A 21,173-nucleotide genomic window follows, 5' to 3' on the forward strand; every position below is an offset into this window, starting at 1 on the left:
AGCAGCAGCGGGTCCTGCATGGGGTGCACATGCCGCACAGCAGCGCTCTGGGGGCGGCGTTGGGCGCTTTGCCCAGGCAGGGCTGATTTCCCTCCTGCTCAGCCAGCGGGGGTCCCCCCCCCGGTGTAACGCTGTGCCCGGGGGCCGCGGGAGGAGAAGCTGCCTCGCCCCGGCGCGGGAGGAGTTAACGCCGCCCTGGTCCTGGCTCCAGCCGGGCTCCCGGGATTCCGCCCCCCGCCGCCCCACGTGGTGCCGCCGGGATGTGTCACTTCGGCGGCCCACAAACGTGTAATCCGAAGAGGGCGAACAAAAGGCAGGAGCGCGTATAAAAGGGGCTGCGGGACATCCCCGGCCCCATGTCTGCGCCAGGCAGCGCCCGGCCCCGGCTCGCTCCGCTCCGGCTCCGGCTCCCGCCCGCCTGCAACCTGCGCTCGCCCCTGCAGCGACCGGGATGACTCGGGCGCCGCTTTCTGCCCTGCTCGCTGCCTTCCTCCTGCCCTGGCTGCTGGGGGGCCAGGCGCTGCCCGCAGCGCGGGGGCCCCGCCGGCACAAAGCCCTGGTGAGTACACGGGCGGGGGGCTCCCTGCGCCCCGAGATCTCGGCACTGACCCCTCCTGCCTGGGCTCCAGGCGGCTTCCCCTGTGCCCCGGGGCGCCAGCACAGCGCGCCCCGTCCTGCATTTCAACGCCGCCTCTGAACTCCCCTCGCTGCACAGACAGCTGGCCGGAGCCTCCACCCGGTACCCCTCAGCCCGCTTCCCAGGGCGCCTGCACCCCTCGGCTTGTTTACAGCCCGGCGAGCAGCCCACTGCGTGCCGGGGCTCTGGAGGGAGAGTGTCACAGCCCCTCTGGCTGCATGGCTTGGCTTTGCTGCTATTGTGCGGCCCTCTGCGCCCCTTCGGATTCCCATATAAACACGGGAAGGGGGATCTTTTGTGCAGTCCCTTTCTTTAGGAATCTGCAGCTGCTGCCCGTTGGGGCATTTCCTTGGCAGACCCCTCCCTACTCCATAAAAGAAACTTTTTGTTGTTGTTGTGCTGGGGAAACAAACCCACCCCCTCTCTCTTTCTCCCCTCCCCCGTGCCCGCCCACCCTGCCAGTGAAGCTCCTCCAGTTGTTCCCCCAGCAGCAGATGCATGTTTGTTTTAGAGCTGGCAGTTTTCTGTAATGTCAGCTGCCTCCTGCTTTGTTGCAGGGCAGTGAAACCTGCGTGCTGGCTTTTTGCATGTCGGGGTGTCGTTTTAAAATGTGCCCTCTTTTGTGGGGTGGGTGGGAGATGACTGTAATTACTGTTTAGAAGATGACAAGGGACCTTTCCCCCTCTTCTCCTTAAAGGTACGCTGGCATTCATTGCCTGGTAAGAATGCGTCCCACACGCTGGGATGGCAGTTCCAGATGAAAGTGAGAACTGTTAAGGGGATACAAAAACTAAATAGATGAATAAAACCTGCAAGCAGGGGGGAAGCAGCAGGACTGTCCTTCATGGACGTGCCTGCCAAAATCTGGCACCTGGGATGGGGCCGTTAGCTATTGGAGGTGCTGATGCTGGCGTGGGGGAGAAGTTTGGGGGATTGGAGTGGACAGAGTGCTGCCTGCACTGGGGTTGTGTGTGTGTGTGTGTGTAATTGGGTTATTATATGCACGTGTTATTCTGGTGCATAAACTAGTGACAGAGCAATGCCCGGTAGCACCACTGGGGATTAGCGCAGGTCCTGTTGATGTTTTTATTATCAAGCTCTGTCATCTGAGAGGTTTATAACTTGGCTGTTAAATCTGCTTGGGGGCTGGAGCTTGGCTTAAACATTCTTGGCCTAGGAAGCGCTTTTATTATTCAAAACAAAATGTCATTGAACTCATCCCAGCTGTGCCTCCATGGACAGTAAGGCAGAGCACATGCTGAATGGAGATGCATTTCTTTGCACACCCCCAGCTGTGTTAGGGCTTCAACTACATTTAGCAACTGGTTGATCTGTAGCTCTGCCAATAAGCCAGAGTTAGTAATTTACAAATCGGGAGCCTTGCTCCTTCCTGCAGAGACATGAACTGGTATGGGAGGAGGGGAAAGGGGGAGAGGCCCTGAGCCACCCCATGGCGTCCTAATATAAAGAAACAGAGGAATTACCATCCTTGAATGGACCAACAGTGCATCTAATCTGGGTCCTGAGGCCAGCAGGGGTCCATGCTGGATTCTTTGTAGGATGGCAGTGCTAGCCCTAGATTTAAAGTGCCCTGTGTAAATTAAGGTCCCCATATAACTTTGTCCCCCTGAGACTAGTGCCCCCCATACACTCTCTTATACCCATGACCCTCACTCGCTGCTGCCAAGGGAGTGCAAAGGTTGCTGAGGCAAATTCAAACTGGCCAGCACGCCTGGAGCACAGCAGGGAGGAAAAGAGAGCTGGCACAGTGCCTGGGTAAGAGAAATTCCATACCAAATCAGGCCAGCGGTCCGTCTTGTTCAGTGTCTGATACCAGATGCTTCAGAGGATGGTATAACTCCCATAAGGGAATGAGTGCAGTCCACCTGGCTGTGAGAAACGCTTCTCCTTAATCTCAGGCAGCCAGCTGTTGATTTATAGTCTTCTGAATCATGACTGCTAACCACCTTGATATAGCAAGAGTAATGCTGGATGATATCCACATTATTCCTAACCAATAGCTACACCTTTTTGGCATCCTAATAAGCATTTGGTTCAAGAGCTTCTTATGGCAGAGCGTTTCACCCACTGGCTGTGTTAATGGTGTGTCACGCAAAAATAAACTTGCTTCCATGGTTTCTAAAGGGACACGGGCAATTTGGTCTTTTTAATCATCTATTTAAAAAAAAAATCATTTTCTGGTGGAGCACCCCCTCAGTACCAAAGAGTGTGGTCCCTTTCCACAAGGATTTTCTGCTCTCCTGCCAGTGTTTATAAGTTTCTCGCTTGCTGGAAAGATCCTAACTATGCAGTGCAAACAGTGACACTAACTGTACAGGAGGTACTCTCAAATATACCAAGTAAAGAAGCTGAAACTGTAGACACTTCTTTCAGTCATTGAAGGTGTTACTTGTAACTACAGTAGGTCTAGAATTTCAGAGAAATGTGATTTCTTTAAGTTGGTGTCCATTTAATCTTGTTGCTATTTAATTTAATTGGATGCCGGCTGGTTATTAAATTAAGACAGGGTTACCTGGGATTTCTGGATTGACCTCTTAATGGAGGGCAAAAACCCTTCACTGCACTCAGACAGACAGTGTACAAAAACGTACCATGCCATGGTGGAGGAAGGGGTGATGGATTTCTTCCTGACCTCAGCAGGTCAGTTGTAGTCCTGAAGCATGAGGTTTGATAACTTTTGATACACCAACATTTACCATTGGGGTGCCCAAGGGCTAAGGTTTGTTACAAGGTAAAACTAGGTGGGGGAAATTGAGAAGTCTTGGAGCTCTCGGCGCTCTGGTCAGGAGGGCTCAGCTTTTATGTTAGTGCCTGAGGAAGGCCAGAATTAGAGCAAAAGTCAAGCTATCTGCAGTGGTTCTTTTAAAATCTCCAGAACTAAAATCTCAAATTCTCAGGGCAATGCACACCCAGACCAAATGAAACACCCAGAGATGGCCTGGCTCAGGCCCCCCCTGGGAACTTAACGTCAATGCATTTCACTGAGAAACTAGCCTGGGGAGAAAACTGGTGGCCTCATGACTAGTTGGCTGGTGTAATCCAGCCATATGTTATTTCCTGGAACTCGCGCCTCTCCAGAGCCAGCAGTCCTACCTGGAATGCACTGTGCTTCCTTATAGCTGCAGGACATGCAGATATCTGGGCCAGGAGCAGATAGGGGAGACATTAGGAGGAGTAACTTGGCCCATGCAGGCTCCTCCTTCCCCATGCAGAGAAAGTTTACAAAAGAGGTTGATCTATGCTGTTTGTTTTCACTCTTTAAATATTGAAATGAGCGTTCAGGATAATTTAGACATGTTTATCCTTCACTTCAGCAGGGAATCAAGAGCACATGTAAACATTTATTGCAGGGTTTGTGCATGCTTTGGCAGTGTCCACCTTCCCCCTCACAGAGACGCGCACACGCACACACCAGCAAACTGTAGTTCTTGAAGGCTTTGTGTTAGCACCTGGGCTCTCGCGAAGTAGACAGGAAGGGAGAGTAGGAGCAAAAGGAAATTAGTGTATCCAGGTGCTGTGCCCCATGCTCTGAGTCACATCTGCTGTCCTACTGGGAAGGATAAAAATAACAGCAAAGATCATCAAGCCGCATGCTTCTGGGCAGGAACATGTTGTCAGCTGGGGGCAGAAGAGATTCCTCACCATCCCCTGGAGACCCTCTTCTCCCTATAATAGAAGTGGCATAAGGAGAGTGGCTGGTTTTCTTTGACAATGCTGTCGGGGTGGAGGATTCTCCAAAGAATGGTATCCAAATCTTATCGGCTTATTCAAGCCTCATTGGTCTATGAACTAGACCGGAAACTTCACAAGAACAAGTTTTCTCTTGAAATTCAGGTTCTATCCCTTCCAGCCAGGATAGCGAGAATGGTTGTTCTTGTGAGATCTGGGTATTTGGGCTGTGGGTGTGGCTTAAACCAGAAAGCAGAAGGCACATGGAAATGAAAGAGTCACCTGAGCACTTGCAACCTTCAGAAAAGCATCACTTTAGGTTTGGCTCAACTTTAGAGGGAAGACTGAGGCCAGAGGTCTGTTCTAAATGTATTCAAAGTGCGGCAGACATCCCCTAACTGCTTAGGCCACTGAGGAACAGATGGAGCAGGTGGTGTCTAGGGAGAACAAATGGTGGATTCCCTGGAGAACCCATCACAGGGCTTTGCTCTGTCGAGAATAAATGAGAGAATAATCAGGCTTGGACAGAGCCTGTGGAGTTCTCAGATTGTTGCTGTGGGCAGAGGCTCTGGGGCTGGTCTATTACTTACATTTTCAGCCAGCAGAGTGAGTGTGTGTGGTGTGCGTACACATCATATTGTTACTCAGCTCGGCGGTACGACATCCTTGCTGCGCTTCATGGAGTTTCCATACGGAAAAGGCCACCATGCAAGGGTAAAATAGAAACCTGTGTCTGTCAGGAAGGTGCTCTGAAGTCACTGCATATTTATAGAACTCTTGAGCCCTCACAGATGCAGCTCTTTTCATTCCATCCTCCCAGGAGCCTGAGGATCTCCACATGTGGCCAGAGCGTTGAGGGTGTCTCTCAGCATATGCTCAGGGGTCCCTGGCCCAAGTGGGTCTGCTCCTGTAGATGGGGGAATCCCAGTCCCTGGCCTGGGCAGGCACGTTCTCCCCATAAATAAGGGCTGCTGGTCCAACTGGTGCTTGCCCTCCCTAGGTTGGGGGGGGGTGTCAATCCCTGATCCAGGCTGGCACATGCCCCCTATAAGTGAGGGAGGGGGTCCCTGCACATGTGGCCCCATAGGTCAGTGGGTCCCAGTCCCCGGCATGTGCTGATGCTTCATTTTAGCTTTGACCTTACATATGCATAGAAAACAACCCTACTGTGACTGGGGACTGCACAAAGTCCCAGGGAGGGTTTCTTGGGTTTCAGGGGGTTCCTGTCTCATCAGACTAGGGGCTCGTGAGATCTTTGTCCAGCCAGGGCTCCTTGTACCTGGTGAGTTCTCTTTCCTCTGGTTGTTTAGGCTTTCGCTGTGTTGCCTGCTCAGGAATGGTGCCACTGATGGACCAAAGCCCTGAACTATCACTTAACTAAAACGGCTGCTAATGAAAATAAGCCTGAAGGGTTTATTAATTCGCCCTCCCTCTTTGCATCAGCTTAGGCCCTCACTGGCTCTGTGCGCATAAACATTTGCAGTTCTCAGTGTTTCATGTTTCCTGTTGCTTAGGAAAAATAAACATTTTCTTTCTTCGTTGCCAACAACAACCACCACCAGATAAACGGGAAACAGAGTCTGGTCGCAGGGAGATTGCACTTGCGGATTCCTAAGGCGCATGGCAGGAGAAGGGCCTTGGTTTGTGTGTACAAGGAGCTCTGTTCCTGTATCCTCCCCTGCCTTAGCCCATCTGACTTCACATTCCTGATGGCTTTCTCTTCATGCTGATCAGGATGCAGCTCAGCGTGCCAGAGGACGTGGGCTGGTCCTGTGATGAGTGCTCTGTGTCTGTGTATATGTAAATAGTTAATAGATTGGGTGCCAGAGGATGGCATTCAAGAATATGCGCCGTTATGGGTTTTGTAAGATCAATAAAATATCTTGCACAAAGAAAGGCAGCACAACTCTTTACGTCAGCGCCTAACGGGTCCCACTGGGCAGAGATACCAGGGTGCTGTGTACACAAAACAAGCAGGGGCTGGCGTACATCACAGAATAATGGTCCTTTCCAGCCATGAAATGGCTACGATTCTCTGGTAGCGTTAGCATCGGCGAGCATGGACTCTGGTACATGCCTAGTGTCTGAGATGCCCTGATTCGGTGTGGAACTGGCTCCCTCTGAGGAAGCAGAACTTTACTGCTAAACAGCAGCTCCAGCAGCACTTGGAATCCAAATCCGCTCTGGGTTAAAGGACGGGCTTGCTAAACACAGCGGGCGAAGGTGATCGGTGCTACCGAATAAGAGTGGTGTTCTATGGAATCAAAGCAGGTGCTGCCGCTCATCTCGGGGAGCAAGAAGGGGTGCGCACACCCCAGGAATGAGGGGGAGGCAGCTGTCCTGGAGCAGAACTACAGAGACAAGAACCTGAGCACAGATGGCAGCAATTTCTGAACCTACAGTGTGGCAGGGAATAGCTTTGCTTGCGTGTGTAAAGACACGGATCTTTCCCCTCCCCTGAGGGTGGAGCTGAGAGAGGAAGGAGGAGGGCGCGTGCAGAAGTACAGTGCCTTTGTGTGCTGACTATTTGATGGTCCTAAAGGATGATGTTTCGCCTGTGAAGGTTCACCCCTCGAGAGGCCAGAGTATCCATGGGATCAGTCAAGGAAGCAGCAAACACTGACAGCATAGATGGCTTGGAGGAAGAGAAGGGGGCTGGTTGAGAATGAGACTGTGCCCACTCCCACAGGGATAGGAGCGGCAGGAAAGGCCTGAGCTGCTGTAATGGTTTGCAGGGCAGTGTCACAGGAAGCTCTCTGAGGGTGGCTGTAGTTCTGATTCCAGACTCCGGCAGTGCCTCTCCATTGTAGGAGAGCAGGTGGCCTGGCCCGCTGGGAAGGGATCCGTGAACTGCAAAGCTCTCGTGGCTACTGAGCAGCATCTGTGCCACGACGAAGTCCATAAGATGAGGAGTGACATGACAGAGGGAATTGCTTTGAACTGGTTATCCCAGAGGGCTGAGCTCTGCGTGCTCCACACAGGTACTTCTATGAGCACTGTGACACAGAAGCACTAGAAAAGGGCAAATATATTACTGGTCTATAAACAGAAATAAGGACAATCCAGGGAAATATAGACCAACCAGCAGAGCCGTAACTAGGTATTTTTGCGCCCGAGGCAAGAATATAAAATTGCGCCCACCCCCAGGGCCGGCTCTTCGGCGGCAATTTGGCGGCAGGTCCCTCAGTCCCTCTCGGAGGGAAGGGCCTGCTGCCAAATTGCCGCCAAAGAATGAGTGAAGCGGCGGCGGTAGAGCCTGTGATTTTTGGGGGGTCTAACTCATGGTTTTTGACTGCTTGGGCTGGTAATGTTGCTTCCAAGATGGTTTCTGGTTCCAGTCCAGTTCCAGTCCAGAGAGGGACTCACAGGTTAAGAGAGGAGGGAGGTGCTGGATATCAGCAGTGGCCACTAGGGATCAGCAAATGTCCCGAGAATGCTGGGAGTTCAGGTCTGCAGCGCTGGATGGGGGCCACCAGGACCCTGCGGCAGCAGTTGCTGCAGGGAGGCAGCACGGAGCTGCAGGGGAGAGGCAGGGATTCTCTGCTCCGGCCCCGAAGCAAGTCGGGGCCAGGAGACACTCGGGGGAGACAAGTGTTCAAGCTTACACAGAGCTCGTCAGGTCGGGGATATTTATGCCGAGCGTCACAGCTAAATACAAGATGGAACAGATTTTTGTAGTCCAAGTAGTTAACACATCTTTCAAGGGACCGTTCAAGGTGACGTGGCCTGCTAACACCCCTCCAGTCCTAGGGAAGAAAGGAGGGGAGAAGCAGATGCGGGAGGTCTAGTGGGTTATCGATTGTTGTAATAAGCCATAAATCCAGTGTCTCTAGTCAGTCCATGATTTTTAGCATCTAGCGAAGTTATGAATACAAGCTCCCGGGTTTTTCTTTTGAAAGTGCTGTGCAGGTTCCCTGCGAGGATGAGGACTGATGGGTCTGAGATAGAATGATCGCTTTATGAAAAATGTTCACCCACAGGTGAGGTGGTGGTTTGTTTTTCATCGTTTTCCTGTGTGAGTTCATTGGCGAGTGCAGTGATTGTCTGGTTTCACCTACATAGTGCTATTGGGACATTTAGTGCACTGGACAAGGTACACCACATGTGATAGCATGTGTAGGACCCCTGGATTGTGAAAGGTGTGGTGGGGGGGGGTGTTGATCATTGTAGCAGTGGAGCTTTGTGGAGCTTGAATGCTTGTTTCTTTCACCAACAGAAGTTGATCCAATAAAAGAGATTTCCTCACCCACCTAATATCCTGGGACCAACCATGGCTACAACCACACTGCCTAGGAAAGAGAACTGCAGAAAAAGATGTGGGGGTTATAGTGGATCATAAACTAAATAGGAGTCAACAATGTAACACTTGCAAAAAAAGCGAACGTCATTCTGGGATGTATTAGCAGAAGTACTGTGAACAAAACATGAGAAGTAATTCTTCCAATATGCTCTGCACTGATACGGCCTCAACTGGAGTATTGTATGTCCAGTTCTGAGTGCTGCACTTAAGGAAAGGTGGATACATTGGAGAAAGTCCAGAGGAGAACAACAAAAATGATTAAAGGTCTAGAAAACATGACCTATGAGGGAAGATTGAAAACCAGTTGGGTTTGTTTAGTCTGGAGAAGAGAAGACTGAGAGGGGACATGATAACATCTTCAAGTACCTAAAAGGTTATCAAGAGGAGGGAGATAAATTGTTCTCCTGAACCACTGAGGACAGGACATGAAGCAATGGGCTTAAATTGCAGCCAGGAAGATTTAGGTTAGACATTAGGAAAAGCTTCCTAACTGTCAGGGTTCTCCATGCCAGGAAGTGAAGTATGTCAGAAAGGCCAGTAGAGAGGTCGGGCAGCGGGAGAGCTCTCAGGTTCCTTGGAGGAGGGCAAGTCACTGGGTTTTCCACCTCGAAGGTGGGATCACAGATGTAAGTGATGGAGGAAAGGGGGAGAAACCAGTAGAGGCTGTTCCCCTGCAGGGCCGGCTGTCGCCCCCCAGTAGGAGTCATATCCAAAATTAAACCACTCTAAGCCAGGACTGCAGCATAGTTAGCCCCTCCCCGCTGGCTGGGAACAAGGATGTCAATGTGGTATCTGTGTTGTCGTGGCACCTGGGTACCTCTGTCATGGCCCAGGGTCCATTGTGCAAGGTGCTCTACAAACGCAGAACAAAGCAATGAACCCTGCCCCTAAGTAGAAGACAAGACACCAGGTAGCGCAAGGAACCAATGAGAGGGTGTTGGTCAGCGGGACGGGCTGTGGGCTTTGCACGCCAGTAGCCTCATTGTTAATTTGTTTTGTTGACAGAAAATGTCCTGCTTTGCTGCTGGTCCTGGGTTTCTGTGGCTGGGCTGCCCTGTTTGCCGCCTCCTTCCAGACACGGCATTTGACCGCTACATGCCAGCTCCGGGACAATTGCCCTGCCCCTAACTGGAGAGGTTAAGGGTCCACTGTATCTCATGAATGTGGATGGGACACTGACTGGGGAGCCTGGCTGTTTTCCATGTGGCCTCATGTGATGTCTGTCATGTTCTGCAATGGGCCAGTATGCACGTGATGATGTCAGTGCAAAGCCTGGGAGAACGGAGCAGGCAGTCTGATCCTTGCAGGGCTGTCTGCTCTCCCCTGGGATCAGACCTTTTCCCCCTCTCATTCCGGGCTGGAGTTTCACAGTTAACTGTCTGCTGGGAATCTGTTCAGTTTTCAGAGGCCACCCTCCCAATGTGCTGCTTAGCCCTGTGTGTGTATCATTGCAGCCTGCCCCACAAGGGAGCAATACTTACGGGAGGCAGAGGCCTTGGCTCATTAGTGTCCCCAGGGCTTTTACTCGGAGCTTTCGCCAGTATGGAATATACAGCTGGATAGTCACCCGAACTCCATATTGCAAATCCTTTGCCTAGTTCCCTTGGCTGGGAGGCATCAGTTCACAAACCCCAGGCAGTGAATATCCCCTTCTTAGCAGGCTGCTCTTGTCTGTGCTCTGTGGGAGGGTTTGGAAAGTCGTATAAAAGCCAATGAGAATTAGCTGCATAAATCCTCTCTCCTTGTCCTGAGCAGGACAGATTCATAGGGCCACCCTGATAGTGAGAAGCAGCCTATCCCATGGGCAGTCAGGGGGACCATCGGCAGAGTAAGGCACTCCCCCAGGCATGAGGAAGTGTCTCACAATCCCTCCCTGCTGCCAGCAGCCCCATGGGAGGGAGGATCGTGACACTTCCCCCGAGGGTGCTGACTTCCCTGGCCCCAGGCTCCACCTTCACAGGCTCCAGGAGCAGCTTTTGCTCCTCAGCGGGGATGGCTTCTCTCTTTTTCCTTTTGGCCCACTGGAATTTTATCTCCCCTCCAGATCAGGGAGGGGGAGGGAAGCCACTGGCACCGCTAAGTAGTTAATGCTTTTCTTAGCGAAAGCCAAGCCGCCAAGAAAGGCTTTGGCAGCAGCATTCCAGCCCCAGCGCGCGCGTAATGGAGCTGCAGGTCAGGAGGAGCGATCATGGTTTACAGAAGAGGAGCCGTGGTGACATCGAAGCCGACAGCCAGGTCTTCTACCCCATCCCTGCTCCAGGGCGCAGAGCGAGCCCGGTTGAGCCCATACTGCCTGGCACATGGTTTCAGTGCAGTAGCGGGTAGAATCCGACATTGACAAGCAGGGCTTGCTTCCTGAGCCACCTCGCTCAGCTCGAAAGGCTCCAGGCCAGGGATGTGTCTCTGGTGACCAGAGATGAGTCCAGCCAAGTAGGTTCATATCTCTGGCCAGAAAAGTCTCCAGAGAATTCCGTGGCAAATGGCATCAGCCTCTCAGCCAGCCCCTGGGTGGCTTTGCGTGTCTGGCTGTGGCTAACGCCAGTGGTTTCCAGGGAATTTCCTATGGTTGTGCTAACACTCAGGCAGCTCCAGCGATGGCAACAGTGATGGGACAGATTGGCTATGGCAGTGAAGTGTCCCTGCACTATCTATGCTGGTGCAGAGGGAACCACAGGATGGGTAGAAACCTGCCCAGCACAAGGGCCCGTATACCGTGTGCAGAGCCAGCTCCGTGCTGCTCTTCTGGCCTCCCGCGCTCAGCGGTGCAGGGTGCTCTGAGGCCTGGCAGAGGTGCCCTGGGGACAGGTCAGGGTGGGGTCAGAACTGGGAGGGCTGGGGCAAGCCCAGAGGTCCAGTGGCTCTGGATAGCTGCAATGGCCCATTGCAACAGGGGCACAAGTTAGCCAAATCAGCCCCAGACTAGGGGAGAAACAAACTGCCTCCCCTCTGTCTCTGGACCGGCACCAATGTGCATCTTCTGACCGTTAATGTAGACAGGGCACACGTATTTCTACCACCACCCAGCTCAGGGCAGGATGATCGCCTCCACCAGCATAGACGGCGGGTATAATAGGCCAGGGCAGGCTAAGCCTCCCTTGGCGCAGTTGCGGCCGCTGATTGCTGAGTTTGCAGGGAAGCTTTTGCTTATTATTATGCAGGATCCGGGGCGGCTGAGGAGGCGGTATGTGCTACTCAGCTTCCTGGGTTTGTCAATGATCTCCCTGGACTCCAGGGAGATTACTGATGAACCCAGGAAGCTGAATAACACACACTGCCTCCTCAGCTGCCCCGGATCCTGCATGGTGCATAATAATAAGCAAAAGCTTCCCTGCAAACTCCACAATCAGTGGCCGCAACTGCGGAGCTCAAGTTCTTTGGAAGAGCTCAGAGTGGCTTGGGGTCTCAGGAGGGGAGCCACGGCATGGCTGGGTGGGGGCTCCAGCCAGCCAGCCCAGGGCTCCTTCAGCCATGGGGAAGGGGCAAGGGAGATCAGGGCCCCAGCTGGCCTGGGGGTCCTCCAGTCACAGGGCAGGGGTGTCGGGGCTTCTCAGGGAAGTCCTCATGAGGAAGGGGTGAGGTGGGGGGTGGGCTAGCCTCTCTGAAGCGGGACTCCATCCGCCACCCATGTCCACCAGCACTTGCACCAGTGGAGCTAATAAGATCCCACCAGCTCCTCCAGCAAAGCCAGGGCAAACCAGTGAGGATGATCCTAATACTTCTCAGGTTAATAAAAAAACAAACAAGCAGGTGGAAAAAATTCCAGGCCTTCTCTGTATGTCAGAAGGGCACAAGCCCAGTTGGGTAAAACTCCTTTGTGGGTCCCTCTTTAGTCAAACCAGCCCAGGACTGCACATGCACGACTCTGCCAACTGTCCTGCAGTCACGAGGGGCCCTGAGGCCAGAGGCCACTCCTCACCCACCACTGGGGCTCATCTCTCTTGTGCAATTCACGGGCTCCCTGCTTGCACTTGTCCTTTGCACCAGTCCTGCGGATGCTCCTTGCAGGGTCCCTTCTGGGCCTGCGGAATCCAGACACCTCCATCTCTAGCTGTTCTTGCTGCGTAGCAGGCCCTGCCCTGGGGTCTGAGGGGAGCCCCCTTTAGCTGGTGCAGCCTGACAGAGAGCCCCGTCAGTCTGGGATTGCCCTGGACTCAGCCTCAGAGTCCTTAACATGCATCCCCGGTGAGCAGCACAGCGATACACTGACAGCTCATCTTGTTACCAGCCTTGCTGTAAAAGTCTGGGTACCTCTTATTCCGGAAGGCTCTGCTCTTGTGAGCTGCTGGTGTGAGAGGAGTGCCCAGGGGACAGATCAGGACAGGCCGCACCTGCATCCCCACCTCCTCTTTGTCCTAAACCATCTAAAAGCTCGACTTGTTCGTGGTGGCTGGGCCTACGTGCCGTTCATCCTCCCAGAGCTGGTGGATGGGGCGATTGCTGTGGCCTGCAGAGCGCTTTGGGATGTAAGATTGAGTAGCTCAGTCTGAGGACTGAGTCTGGTTTCTCAGGCAAGGACCGCAGGAGGTGATCGCCACCGAGCTAGAGGAGCGTCTGGCTGTCTGCGACAGGGCAGGATGGGCTGGTGGAATAATGCTAGCAATGAGTGGTGAGATTACCATGTGCCTTCCGGTGACCTGCCAAGTTCCTGTGTCCATCCTTGCAGCCCGTCCGGAGGGCCCAGTGCTGTGATATAGATGTTAGCCGTGATAGCAGAATTAATGCCAGGGGCTTCACACTTCATTACAGCCCACATGAATGGAACTATTGTGCTGGAACAGAGAGATGGCAATTCGTGGGATTAAACTGCAGATCCATCCATAGCAAACCAGCCAGCACCGCGCCACGCTGACCGTAAGGTCCCTGGCTGGGTGATGCAGGCGGCCAGCCTGTCTGCTGGCACCTGAGAGACCGGGCTCTGTGAGTCTGTCAGCACAGAGGGATCCCATTTAAGTCACGGGGAACTAGAGAAGTATAGGAAACAAATGGGCAGGGCAGAGCCTGGAGGCTCCCAGGACCCTGATTCCTACAGGATAAAGGGAGCTTCCCTCACATCAGCATCGTGCCCCATCTGTCTTGCTTCTAGCGTGACCCAAGGGATATCTCCCATACCCGGTAATTGCCCCTGGAGGGAAGAATCCACGAGTCAGCAGCAGCGAAGGAGTTTGCTGTATGTTCCCGTGTCGCCAGTGGGCTCTGTAACCTACTGGAAGTACATCAGCTATAACTTCTTAGCCATGTCCTAGCCCGGCGGGGCTGCCAGGGACGGAGCAGGCCGTGCAGTGACTGTAAGAGACGGGCGGTGGAATAGGCTGAGCATAGGGCTGGGAGGCAGGAATCCACAGCTTTTACGCTGACTCCCTCTGCCACGTTAAGCAACTGAGTCCACGTTTGGGCACCTGAATTACGCAGGCTGATTTTCTGAAGCGGCTGAGCGCCGTATAGCTCCCGCTGGCTGCGCTGTAGATGTGGGTCGCTTACTTTTAGGCACCCTCTCTGCGCCCCAGCTGACCCTGCTGTCAAATGGAGAATTGTAGTGCTGAGTTAGCCCTCCGGGGAGAGGGCTGGGTTAATCGGAGGCAGTAACGCTGCTGATGGAAAAACACTCTATAAAATGTTAAGTATCATCATAATCCCCACACGAGTGGTTCATGACTTTTCCCAGGCCAGGACCCACCCACTCCTGCTGCTCCCCTCCCATCTAGTTGGGACCATCTCCCTCCCATTTAGCAATGGGATAGGCAGGGTGGCCCTGACCTCTGACCCCTCTTGTGAACCCAGGGGATGAGAACTCCTGCCGTAGGACACAGGTTGGGGCACTTCATTACAGTCACCAGGGTGGGGGATCCCACAGCTAATGCTTGTGCACTGAACAGTGGCTGCCTGCAGTTGTGTTCCATAGATAGGGGCAGATGCTAGAAACGATAGGAAAATGCTGAAGGGGGAACAAGGGGATAGGAGACCAGTGTGGGGCCCCCCATTCTCCCTCTGAATCCATGTGTTCAGCTGCCCAGCCTCCTGCTTTCTGCTGGGAGAGCGAGGTGCATAATTAAACCATTTCCCGAGCACTGTGTGCTTGTGGTGAACGACAACGAGCAGCCAACTGGGGAAAAGACGTGATGGGGGAATTTACTGCCTAGCAATTCCCTTCTTTTGCTGAGGGTCTGGTTCCTGCCCGAAGCATTTCCCGCGGACCAGCTGCCAAGGGAACACAGACCAGGGGCTGCTGTGGCTCACTGGCGTTGCAGCAGGTACGCCCCGGCCTGCAGAGCAGCAGAGCCCAGTGGAGGGAGAGCACCAAGACCGGGGTGGGTTTGCTGCCCAGCGTGGTGGGAAGTAAGGAGGCTCCTCACCCGAAGGAGAGTCTCCAGTGTAATGGCTGGAATGCAGCAGGACGGCACTGTGGCAGGGTTGTTGTGGCATTGGCAAGAGGACAGGTTTATGTAGCTATCTCTATGCCATGCTTTCTCCTGCCATCTGCGCAAGTCACAGCTCTGTTTGTCTCTTGCCTAGGATGGGGCTCGGAAACACCACGCCTGGAAGGAGCAGAATCCCTGGATTTCCTCCTCGGTTAATACCATGGAGACTGGAGTCCCCATCAAGGGCTTCTCCAGGGGCACAGACGGGCCGGCAGCAAGCTGGAACCCACCCCGCTGCGGCGTGCCAGACCTACCCACCCTGCCAGACGGCCAGAATGGGCGGAACCGGCAGAAGCGCTTTGTCCTGTCGGGAGGACGCTGGGAGAAGACGGACCTCACCTACAAGTAAGACAGGCCCAGAACCAAAGTCACAAGCAGGGAGCGTGTCCCGGTCAGGATCTGCTTCCTAAAAGAGCATTTCCATTTGGTGCTTTCGCCTGCTGAGCCTCGCCCATCATGGGCCTGTCCAAGCTGGGGAACTTGTTCAAAAAACAGGGTGCAGGGCGTTGGGGTGACAAGGGTATATTCCACACACACCAGTTAGCCCCACGCTGTCTCACACACATGCTCAGCATAGACGTGACACCCTCAGCCACTCACACACCTCAGCACCCCCACGCTACTCGCACGCCCCCGTGCTCCGAGCACCCTGTGTGCCCCCACAGCCACACACTCTCCTTCCCTCACACACATAACCACATGCTCATTAACACACCACACTCACGTGTACACCCACTCGCTCAGACTTCTAAACACCGCAGCCTCATCTCCACACACCCCACCAGGCACCAGTCCCACATGCTCACACAACACCCTCCCTCCCCGAGGCTTCCCTCCATGTTTATTTTAAATAGCCCGTTCTAGTCATCATTTCTTGACGTGCTTACAAACATGGTCTCGGTGTCCCCTAAATCACACCACGTGCTCTCGGGTAGGAGCTTGCTGGATGTGGTTAAGGGCCAGGGTTCTGCTGGCTGATCACGCGCCATATTCTCCCCTCAGTGCACGTCTGCGGCTGCTGTTAGCCTAAGGGAGTAAGATGCACATGTGGAAAGGAGACTGTGCTCCTGTGCATCTTGATAGGGCCCAGAGAAATGTCTTCACTGGGTATGTGTTTAACTGAGCGCAGGGGATGCTGCTATGCCAATAGCCTCAGGAAACTATCAGGGTAATGGAAAGGCTCTCTCTTATCCCTGGCATCAGAGGAAAAAAACTTTGCTGATATGAACAAGCACCAACATTGTGCCTCGGAATAAAAATCCGGGAGCCATCAGAGATTAAAAACATCACACTATCCAAGGGCAGAGTTACAGGGGTGTGGGATATGAGAGGCTCATGCACCCCAGTTAGTGAAACAGCATTTCCCTTCGGCATGAGCCAGATGCTAGGAGCTGAAAGTTTTTTCCATAGCTTTGAGAACTGCCATGTATACATGAGCACAGGGTAGGCATGTCCATACACTAGCTCAGAGATGTGGTAGCAAATATGTGTCTAGGAATCTATCTAGACTGATATCCGAGCACCTCACCACACTAAATAAATCCACACAGAGTCTATACCTATACCCGAGTTCGCTCTCTCCTCCCGTTTCCCGGGAGCAGGCAGCATTTCCAGAAATGTCTCTTCCCTCTGCTTCCATCCAGCTCTCCCCATACTACAAGAACCAGGAGACAGCCAATGAAACTGAAAGGTGGCAAATTCAAAACTTGCAGTCAGTGCACAATCAGACTGTGGAACTCACTGCCACGTGATGCTGTTGAGACCAAGAACTTAGCAGGATTCAGAAAAGGGTTAGATGTTTCTCTGGGCAACAGGAGCAGCTAGAATTCTAGTAGTACATTTTAAAAAATAAAGCAAAGCTTTGGGGTGACTGTTAACTACTAGGGCTTAGGAGGACACTTTCCCTGGGGGCAGGTTATCCCATAACTGCCTACTGTGGGGTTTTTCTTGCACTTTCTCTGACGCATCTGGTGCTGATTATTGTCGGAGCCAGTATGCTGGACTGGGTGGACACTGGTCTGAACCCAGTATGGCAATTCTTCTGTTCCCCCTTTCACAGCTGAGTGCATCTGGATGTGCTTGATTCACCCCAGGCAGTGCTTGAGGTGCAAGCTGTAGCTCGCTGTGCCAGCAGAGCCCACTGCAGTTCAGGAGGGATCTGTGGGGGGATTTGGGGAGTTGGCATAAATGAGGGGTGCATTAGCAGGAAAAGGAGAAGCAGAATGTCCTTAACAGCAAAGCTACCCATCTCAGACCCATAGCTTCTGTCCTGCAGGTTCTCTTCCATACAGGGGCAGTTTTTTCTGTTTCTTACTCCGTTATGCTGGTGTTAGATGGAGGACGTCTCATTCACTGATTGTTCTGGCCAGACGTGACTCAGACACCGAGCGTGTTTAAATTCACTATGGAGGCCAGGGTAACCTCCCTGGTGGGAGTGGTGGTGCTGCATGACTTGTAGCCATTCTAACCGCAGTGTCCTCGCACTATGGCCAGGGGCGGGGAGTGCGAGTTAATGGGGAGTCCAGGGATTTCCAGATTTGGGGACAGTTCCCGCAGGGCTGTAGCGATTGATGGTGCTGGCAGCGATTATACTGATGCAAGCGATTGTCAGGGTGAGGGACCAGTGGCATTAATGATGCCGACGCTGCTGGTGACTTCATCAGTGATTATTGCAGTGATGAGTACGTTGTAACATTGGTGGCAGTGGTTGTGCTGATGGCCAGACTGAATGTTGGTAGGGTGGGTCGGCTGGGACCCCTCCTAGGCTTTGAGGAGTCAAAGGTTGTGCCTTGGGTCATTGGCAAATGTTCCCTGACTTGTACCCAAGCCTCCGATGCACACGTGACTGGGCTGGAGGGAGTAGTACATTAGAAATGTTTAGTGTGCTACCTCCTCCCTGAACTGTGTTCTCCACTACAATGACAATCCTGTCACTGTTTACAGCAGGGATGCTGAGTTAGCGTCTGATTCCGGGAGCCTTACTTCCGCTGCAGAGCAGTGATGCATGAGCACCCCCCCCCCACACACACACATACATTGGCTTTAATAGGGCTGCTCGTGAATGTGCTGCTCACTGTGATAGAGGGTCGCAGAATCAATCCCTTAGGGATCAGGATGGTAGTTTTGGTGGGGAGTGGAAGGGATCTCTGACATCAACAAGCACCAACCTCATGGGAATAAAATGCTCTTGCAGCAGAGATTAGAGAGAATCAAATCACCCCATCCAAACAGAGTTATGGGTGGGGGTAGACTGGAGGGATTATACCCCCTCCTAGGTAGTGTTGCAGCATTTCACTCCAGCACATTCACCAAACAGCCTCCCTCTCCTCCTCCAAAGCCCTCCTAAAAAATACAGCATGTCTGCAAAGCTGTTCCAAAACCACCTATGCAGGATCTCTTGTACCACCTTGGACTCAGCCTGGTATATTGTATACTAGCACCTGAGCTATACAGACTGCGTCTGATCTAGACAGAGTGTCCTCTTCTTGTGGCAAAGCCCAGGGCTGTTACTGTGTTTACATGACCCCGGGCGAACCAATGGTGTGTGGCAGATTGTTGGTAATAATGGAAGGCTGATGGTGGGATTTGTGGTGAGGACATTCCCTGTTGTCTAATGAAATTGTGATTTGCAGCCAGTGTATTGATGACAGAAATTCAATGACTCATTAGATGAAATTAGTGTGGATTGTAATGATGGACATGGTGGCATTTGCATTAATGGCCATTCTAATGGTGATTGTGGTGATAACAGATGCATTGCGGTTAATACTGACAGTGATTTGCAGGTGAGATCAGGATTCATTGCTCTGGTGTGGGGCTTGCTGTGATCGTGATTATGTTGGCTGAGGTGTTTTGATGTTAGCAGAAGATGGTAGCATCCCTTTTTACAATAGATGGCACTCCTTGCTGCTGCTAATGCCTGTGATGACGCTTTTCAGAGTAGCAGCCCTGTTAGTCTGTATCAGCAAAAAGAACAGGAGTACTTGTGACACCTTAGAGACTAACAAATATATTTGAGCATAAGCTTTCGTGGGCTACAGCCCACTTCAAGCTTGCGCTCAAATACGTTTGTTAGGTGCCAGAAGTACTCCTGTTGTTTTTGTGATGACACTGCCAGGCTGACACTGACCATTGTGTGATGTTGGGATGATAGTTCTCTGAAAACATCCGCTCAACGTGCAGCAGCAGTCAAAAAAGTGAACAGAATGTTAGGAACTATTAGGAAAGGAATAGATAATAAGATGGAAAATACAATGCCACAGTATAAATCCATGGTGCGCCCACACCTTGAATACTGCATGCAGTTCTGGTTGCCCTATCTCAAGAAACGTATATTAGAATTGGAAAAGGTACAGAGAAGGGAAACAAAAATGATGAGGGGTATGGAACAGCTTCCATACGAGGAGAGATTAAATACACTGGAACTGGTCAGTTTGGAAAAGAGACGACTAAGGGGGAATGTGATAGAGGTCTATAAAATCATGATTGGTGTGGAGAAAGTGAATGAGGAAGTGTTATTTACCCCTTCACATAACACACAAATCAGGGGTCACTCAATGAAATTAGTAGGCAGCAGGTTTAAAACAAATATAAGGAAGTACTTCTTCACACAACACAGAGAGAACCTGTGGAACTCATTGCTAGGGTATGTTGTGAAGGCCAAAAGGATAACTGGGTTCAAAAAAGAACTAGGTAAGTTCATGGAGGACCAGTCCATCTATGGCTATTAGCCAAGATGGTCAGTGATGCAACCCCATGTGTCCCTAAACCTCTGACTGCTAGAGGCTGGGATTGGACAACAGGGGGTTGGATCACTTGATAAATTGCCCTGTTCTGTTCATTCCCTCAGAAGCATCTGGCTGAACCAGTCACTGTTGAAAGACAGGCTACTGGGCTAGAGGGATCATTGGTCTGACCCAGTGGCTGTAGTTATGTTGTTACGATGGGCAGTACCTCTAAATACAGTATCTACTGCTTTTTAGAATTATAAGATTCCCGTGGCAACTTGTGAATACTAAAGTGAGACGGACCATTGCGGAAGCCTTGAAAGTCTGGAGTGACGTGACACCATTAACCTTCACCGAAGTGCACGAGGGCCGAGCCGACATAGTTATTGATTTCACCAGGTAAGCATGGAAGGGGAAGCTGTTCTAATCCAAAAGGAAACGCCCCTCTTCCCCCACTGGGCTTTGTGTGACAAGGACAGATCCCACAGTCCTCGCTGGAGCTGGTCCAACTATTGGCATCAAATTATTTAGTCACTGACGTTAGTCCCTTGTCCTGTTTCCAAACTTTGGTTTTCTTATTTAGGTATTAGGCTGCCTAGGCAAGAGCTATTGTTTTGTTATGTGCAGGTACAGTACCTAGCGTACTGGGGCCCTGATCCCTGATCGGGTGCCACCATACAACAAATAATCATTTATTTTACTAATTTGTTTATTATTGAAAAATTGTTCGCCGGTTAATTTATGCTGCCACGTGGTCAAAGATCCCTGGCTGACAAGTGTTTGTTTTGGCTGCTTCCAACTCTTCAGTCTCTCTCCCCGCCACTCCCCCATTGAATGACCTGACCTTTTGCCCCAAAACAAATTTAGCTTCTTGGTTAAATGAATCTTGACTCCAGGCCTGCACTTCACTTTCTGCAAAATATTTGCAGGAGCAAAACTTCCCTCCAGTGAATGTTTGCACAAAGCCAATAAAAGGGATTGTGGAGCCCAGCCAGAGGAGGATGTGGGCTGTATTCAGTGTGTTTTGTCTCCACTTCTCTGCACTGTTCACCTCTCTCCAGGGCTTCCTCAGTTAACAGGAGTTTGGCGCGAGTGAGGACTTGAGGAATTGGCCCAGGAAGTCTCCATGGGTTCTGCTCATTTCAGTTGTGCTGTCTTAATGCTAGTAGCTTGATCAGCCTTCACCTGAATTTTATGGGCTTGATGAAAGCTGAACAGGGGAAGGAACAAACACCGATGAGAAACTAATAGCGTCTGTGGCCTGGCGTGAAGGCACTGGGCTTGTGTGAAGGCTCGGCCTCCCTACTTAGAACAAGGTTTGCAGGGACACGAGGGAGGGCGCAAAGTTGAGTGGTGGGGAGCGTGAGGTGCTGTTCTCAAAGCTCACCCTGGCTGCCAAGTGC

General features: G+C 52.1%; 1 protein-coding gene across 1 annotated transcript in view; it reads left to right on the plus strand.

Annotated features, from left to right (window-relative positions):
- The first annotated feature begins 270 nt into the window (after positions 1–270).
- MMP11 (matrix metallopeptidase 11) overlaps positions 271–21,173 on the plus strand; it is a 31,039-nt gene continuing 10,136 nt past the window's right edge. Inside the window, exons 1-3 of the mRNA XM_039505727.1 lie at positions 271–559; positions 15,138–15,388; positions 20,026–20,169. Coding sequence (XP_039361661.1) covers positions 452–559; positions 15,138–15,388; positions 20,026–20,169 — 503 coding nt within the window. The 5' untranslated portion in view covers positions 271–451. The remainder of the gene's footprint in view (positions 560–15,137; positions 15,389–20,025; positions 20,170–21,173) is intronic.

The sequence above is a fragment of the Mauremys reevesii genome, linkage group 18 (assembly GCF_016161935.1).
Source record: "Mauremys reevesii isolate NIE-2019 linkage group 18, ASM1616193v1, whole genome shotgun sequence".
Taxonomy (NCBI): Eukaryota; Metazoa; Chordata; order Testudines; family Geoemydidae; genus Mauremys; species Mauremys reevesii.